At 36.5% G+C, this 6,863-nt stretch overlaps 1 protein-coding gene across 1 annotated transcript; it reads right to left on the bottom strand.

The window, feature by feature from the left end:
- Positions 1-853: 853 nt before the first annotated feature.
- On the bottom strand, positions 854-1,756 carry LOC137631394 (uncharacterized). Its single transcript, XM_068363162.1, has one exon. It carries the CDS (start codon positions 1,754-1,756, stop codon positions 854-856), a length of 903 nt encoding a protein of 300 aa, XP_068219263.1.
- Between the last annotated feature and the right edge of the window lie 5,107 nt (positions 1,757-6,863).

The following is a 6,863-nucleotide window of genomic DNA, read 5'->3' as shown; positions in this document are numbered from 1 at the left end:
TCTTAATTTTTACACTTTTTTATTATCATTGGTTTTTTAGTTCATATTTCCTTTATAATACTTTAACTATTGTGTTTCTTAATTTTTACACTTTTTTATTATCATTGTTTTTTAGTTCATATTTCTTTTATAATACTTTAACTATTGTGTCTCTTAATTTTTACACTTTTTTATTATCATTGTTTTTTTTAGTTCATATATCCTTTATAATACTTAACTATTGTGTCTCTTAATTTTTACACCTTTTCATTGTTTTTTTTTAGTTCATATTTCCTTTATAATACTTTAACTATTGTGTCTCTTAATTTTTACACTTTTTTTATTATTACTGATTTTTAACAGTTGTATTTGATAGATGATTGTTTGCAAATTTTCCATTTGTCTCTCCCGACGTGTCCATTTGCTATAAGATTAGATTGAAGGATTTAAAATCTTTAGTCGATTGAGACTCATGCCGTATTCCTGTCTCTGCATCATACCGCATGTTTTGCTTGTTTAGTTTTTTCTTTATTCTTCAAGAGGAACAAATAAAAGCACTGATTGCTTTCCTCCATTCCTTCAAACTACGAGTGCTAGTCTTTAAAAAAAAAAAAAAAAATGTCACTTATCTATTATTATAATGCCGTTGCCTTCTAAATGTTTAGAATTATTAAAAGCTATTATTGACTATGAGTCAATCACAATTATTTTCCTTGCTAACCACGTTTCTAACTGCTATTTTGCAAATTTACTAAGATTTTGAAAATTATGCATATTTAATGGAATTTTTCAGCGATTATGCAAATAATATGCAAATATACTAGAAATTAGGCATAATGACGGATTTCGCATATTTACGGTAATAATTATATATTCAGTCTCTAGGATACTGTCCTGCTTGATAGGGCATTGCCACTGTCCCTTGCCTCTGCCATTCATGAGTGGTCTTTAAACCTTCAAACCTGGGGTTTGCCAGTGCGGTGACCTGGGAAGATTGGCCACTGCGGAGTGGTGACCCTGGAAGATTGGCTACTGCGGAGTGGTGACCCTGGAAGATTGGCCACTGTGGAGTGGTGACCCTGGAAGATTGGCCACTGTGGAGTGGTGACACTGGAAGATTGGCCACTGTGGAGTGGTGACCCTGGAAGATTGGCCACTGCGGAGTGGTGACCCTGGAAGATTGGCCACTGCGGAGTGGTGACCCTGGAAGATTGGCCACTGCGGAGTGGTGACCCTGGAAGACTGGCCACTGGGGAGTGGTGACCCGGGAAGACTGGCCACTGCGGAGTGATGACCCTGGAAGATTGGCCACTGGGGAGTGGTGACCCTGGAAGATTGGCCACTGCAGAGTGGTGACCCTGGAAGATTGGCCACTGCGGAGTGGTGACCCTGGAAGGCTGGCCACTGGGGAGTGGTGACACTGGAAGACTGGCCACTGGGGAGTGGTGACCCTGGAAGATTGGCCACTGGGGAGTGGTGACCCTGGAAGATTGGCCACTGCGGAGTGGTGGCCCTGGAATATTGGCCACTGCGGAGTGGTGGCCCTGGAAGATTGGCCACTGCGGAGTGGTGGCCCTGGAAGATTGGCCACTGCGGGGTGGTGGCCCTGGAAGATTGGCCACTGCGGGGTGGTGACCCTGCAAGATTGGCCACTGCGGAGTGGTGACCCTGCAAGATTGGCCACTGCGGAGTGGTGACCCTGCAAGATTGGCCACTGCGGAGTGGTGACCCTGCAAGATTGGCCACTGCGGAGTGGTGACCCTGCAAGATTGGCCATATATATGTGTGTATATATATATATATATATATATGTATATATATGTATATGTATATGTATATATATATATACATATGTATATGTATGCTGTATATATATATATATATATATATATATATATATATATATATATATATATATATTTATGTATGTATATATATATATATATATATATATATATATATATATATATATATATATATATATATCATCACCATCATCATCTCCTCCTACGCCTATTGCCGCAGAGGGCCTCGGTTAGATTTCACCAGTCGTCTCTATCTTGAGCTTGTACTTCAATACCTCTCCATTTATCATCTACTTTACGCTTCATAATCCTTAGCCATGTAGGCCTGGGTCTTCCAACTCTTTTAGTATCTTGTGGAGCCCAGTTAAATATTCTGTGAACTAATCTCTCTTGGGGAGCGCGAAGAGCATGCCCAAACCATCTCCAACTAACCCTCGACATGATCTCATCCACATATGGCACTCGAGTAATCTCTTATAATTTAATTTCTAATCACGTCCTGCCATTTAACTCAAAATATTCTTCAGAGTGCTTTTTTCGCAAATCAACTAAATCTGTTGGAGATTATTGTATTGTCTTACAGTAATACAGATCTCAGTAAATGATATATAGCCTTATTTTTATATGTAATTTCAGTATATTTGATTTCCAAATTTCTTTTAGCCTAGCCATTGTCTCATTGCCTTTTTTTTTCAATCTTTCGTCAAACTTCAATTCTAAAGACCTTGTATTAGAAATGATTCTACCTCATTAATCCTTTCTCCATCCAATGATATTTCATCTTCCATTACATATTCTGTTCTCATCAGCTGACTTTCTTCTATTTATCTTGAGCCTAACCTCAACTGATATTTCATGCATTTTGGTAAGCAAGCATTGCAAAGTGATATTTCATGCATTTTGGTAAGCAAGCATTGCAAATCCTGTAGTGTTCTGCTAATAGGGACCGCGTCATAAACATTAATCACTGACTTTTTTTGTTATCAACCATGTGTAGCTAATGGTTCAAGAATAACACTTGAAATAAGCAATATGCCGAGAAAATAGTAAACAGAAAAAATAGACTTCATTCGTCCTCAGTGCGCATGCCCATAAACACAAAACATAATTTTGCTTGAGAGTTCCTTCCAAAAGAGGAGTTTGCGTGCTAAGTATTGCAGAGATAATGCATATGTATTGCAGGAGACTTAATCTAGAGGTTTTTCAGGAAAACATCATATATATGTTATGAACTCCTGAAATACTAAATATGAAAAAATGAGAGAGATAAGATGTTCATTGCATTGTGAACTTTTAACCTTTTTATTTGCAGACCCTAATATTATCACGTATTTCCCCTAATATTCTCACATTACCATCGCTAAGTGCAAGATGTAGAGCCTAGAGGCAAAACTTGATTGTAAAGGAAAGAAAAAGTTAAAAAATTGTTAACGTTATTGCAATAAAAATATCGATAATGAAAGAATGGAAGATCATAGGTTGTATAATTATAAAATACTAGGATAATTGAGATATTACTAAATACTAGGATAAATGAGGCTGTATTAAAAAATAATAGAATAAAGGAGGAGATATTACAAAATACTTGGGTAAAGGAGGCGATATTACAAAATACTAGAATAAAGGGGTAGATATTAAAAAATAATAGGATAAAGGAGGAGATATTACAAAATACTAGGATTAAGGAGGAGATATTACTTAATACTAGGATATAGGAAGAGATGTTAAAAAATACTAGTATAAAGGAGGAGATATTAAAGAAAATGTTTATACAGTATATATACACCATGTTTATATATGTATATATATATATATATATAAATATATATATATATATATATATATATATATATATATATATATATGTGTGTGTGTGTGTGTGTGTATGTATGTGTGTGTGTGTGTTTGTGTAGCACTACGATCAAATCAACTCCTAATGGGTCTAGTTACTCTACGTGTATTACCAATAACCACGTTCATTTCCCCAGCCTAAGGTTCTGTTGCTAATTTCATCCCGAAGACGAAGCAAACTTTAATTTCATGATTCTATCTAAATTTGGAGTTCAGCATATCTGGTTAATATAAAGATGTTTCTTCACCTCTCCCCAATTCGTAATTTTCTTTCATATTATAAAATGTTCGATTACAATCACAAGAAAATTTCAAACCCACTTTCTTTAAAAAGAGAAAGAGGTTTTATATTGAAGAAAATGGAACAGTACTCAAGGAGGAATGTAACCTATTACCATGAGAGAGAGAGAGAGAGAGAGAGAGAGAGAGAGAGAGAGAGAGAGAGATGAACTGCATGTCGATTGCATTATACCACATTATTGTTGAGCATAAAAGAAGGTTAGCAACATCGAACAACTCGAGGGAATTGATTATCCCGATGTCTTTCGATGTTGGATCGCCGTCGTCGATAAGTTGAGTATTGTTCGATCATTAGAGAAACAAAGTGTCTTATTAGTAAGTCACGAGTCGGAATGCTCTTTGTTTGTCGATCCAAAGGGTTAAGGAGAAGTAAAATAATATCCCGCGGCGTGTGTGTCTGAGAGAGAGAGAGAGAGAGAGAGAGAGAGAGAGAGAGAGAGAGAGAGAGAGACACACACACACAAATAATAGCTTAGAGTTCTAGTTCGCGAGCTTTCTATATCATTGTTCTCCTATTTGTTTGACGTGTGTTCCAGTAAGCGCTGAGCAGCTATTGTGCATGTAAGTACACGTAGTAAGAGGAGGCAAGTTAATAAGAAATACTTTTACTTATAATAATTTTTTTATATATCAATTTATTTTGTAAGTAGAAGTAAAAGTGCTTTAACATTTAGATAAATCCAAATGATATTCTTAATAACAAGAAAAATAAAATTATCATCAATCGGTTGCATATATACTCGTCGCTATTAAAAAATATATATCTATTCCCTTTCGGGTTGGTGATACCTTAACGTGGTGAAAGAATTTGTGCGTCCCCATGATCAGCAAAGCTGTTCTAGTCAGGGTCACCTTTACTAGGTTGGTTTGTTGTGACCTGTCAAGCTAAAGTCTCCCACCATCATCAATCTGCAATGGTCAACGTGGTGATGAAAACTGGTCAAACCCAAGACATGAGTGAGGACATTTCTGAGGCCTTTGTCCTGCAGTGGACTAGAAACAGTTGCCTTTGTTGTCGTTGTTGCTGCTGTTGTTGTTGTGCTGTCTACTCCAAATTCCATTATAAAGCAAATTGAAATAAACTTCAACAAGAATATAATAGAGACATCGTGATCCATTTCTTCACAAAAAAAAAGTTACGCCATGAAGTTCAGATTAAAACTTCCTTTCTCTAAATGAATATATTTCACGAAGTGAGAAGTTTAATCTGTGACCCTATCTGGCCCTCCTAGGTGCTCGCCCTCATTCCAATTAGATCTTTATGTATTTTATCAGTTCTCAAACGACACAACCTAACAAATGGTATGCAGAGGTTTGGTTATTATGGGGCACCTCATACATGGGTACCTCATAAATTATGAGTAATGTCCAGACCCTGGAACCCTGGAAGGATCTCGTGGGCATCTGGCTCTCTCTATGCTTATCTTGAGGCCGATTTATGCAAATATCAAGTGATAAAGTCTCTCCGTTTGTATGACAATTAATCGTACCTAAGAACTGTATTGGATTCCTTCTTATACACGTGCAACGGGTGATGAAGTACGACCATATCCTTGGTGTTTGGAGTTTTTCCTTCCACTCATGTTCTTATTCCTTAAAAAAAAAAAAAAAAAAAAAAAAAAAAAAAAAAAAAAAAAAAAAAAAAAAAACGTTCGTGGCTTATTAGATATGAGTAACAGAATCATGTTATATCCTCACAACAAACGGCCATATTCGTATTACATCAATAATGATAACATAGCGGTGCAATTAAAGTTATGTTGAATGATTCTATGATAAAATTATAGATTACATTTAACTAACGAAGCCTATTACTGCTATGGAGAAAATGAAGTCAATCCCAAAGATATGAAATGCTGTATTCCATTTCAGATGAATATCATTGAGAAATTGCCTTCATGTTTATGAATACACATTTTCTCTATCGTTTGCTGGAAATATTTACATGGTTAAACGTCGACGACACAGCATCAGTTTAGTTTGGAAAATTGAACTATTTTATTTTTTTTTAAATTATATCTATTTTTTGAAAAGCCTTGATGGTTACTGCATAATTTGAACAAGCCGTGTGCTGACTAAAGTAAGTTTCTTGTTTAAAAAAAGTTTAAGGTTTAAAGCCCATTCATGAATGGCAAAGAGCAGGGGACAGTGACATTGCCCTAGCAAGCAGGAAAATGCCCAAAAGACTGACTATATATATATACATATGATCAGCTCCCAAGCCCCCTCTCCACCCAATCTAGGACCATGGAGGGCCAGGCAATGGCTCCTGATGACTCAGCAGGTAGACATGCAGGCTCCCCCAAAACCCACATTCTTAGCTCACGAGGATGGCGAGGTAGCAGCAACTAAAGGAACTAACGAGTTTGAGCGGGACTGGGACCCCAGTTTGGCAATCGCCAATCGCCAGACAGGGTCGTTTCCAATAGACCACCACAATGGTTCTCATTGCCCAACTTTAATTTCTTAATCGCTTTGTCATCATCCATCTTGCAGACCAATTTCTTGAGTTTCACCTACTTCTAAGGTTCATGTGTTTGCTCCAGCTACATGTAACTTCTTAGAGCCTAAAATATTACTCGTGAAATTATTGTTTGTCACTATTTTTATTCAAACATATCTTTTTGGTTCGAACAATCATTTGGGTGTTCAGAGTCATAAAAATTGCCACCATGCATTAGAAAGGAGACAGCAAATGGAACTGAGGGTTGTGGTTGAAGCTGATTGTTTGAGATGGATTAATGGTCGTAATAGAGCATTTCAGTTTTATAGTCCATTCACAACAGTTTTTTTATGAAAGAAAATACTGATATCATCTCAGCACGAATACAAGGTAAGAGGATCACCTAATTGTCAAAGTTTTCAGAAATTTTGAAGTTTAATGTAAAATGAAAGTCATCGTTCACAGAGAGTATTATGTCAAGTGAA

The sequence above is a fragment of the Palaemon carinicauda genome, chromosome 39, assembly GCF_036898095.1.
Source record: "Palaemon carinicauda isolate YSFRI2023 chromosome 39, ASM3689809v2, whole genome shotgun sequence".
In the NCBI taxonomy this organism is placed as follows: domain Eukaryota; kingdom Metazoa; phylum Arthropoda; class Malacostraca; order Decapoda; family Palaemonidae; genus Palaemon; species Palaemon carinicauda.
This window is presented reverse-complemented; position numbering and strand designations above follow the sequence as displayed.

Bases quoted from the DNA above. Each gene is read 5' to 3' on its own strand.
- LOC137631394 (XM_068363162.1), bottom strand. From the start codon at position 1,756: ATGGCCAATCTTGCAGGGTCACCACTCCGCAGTGGCCAATCTTGCAGG.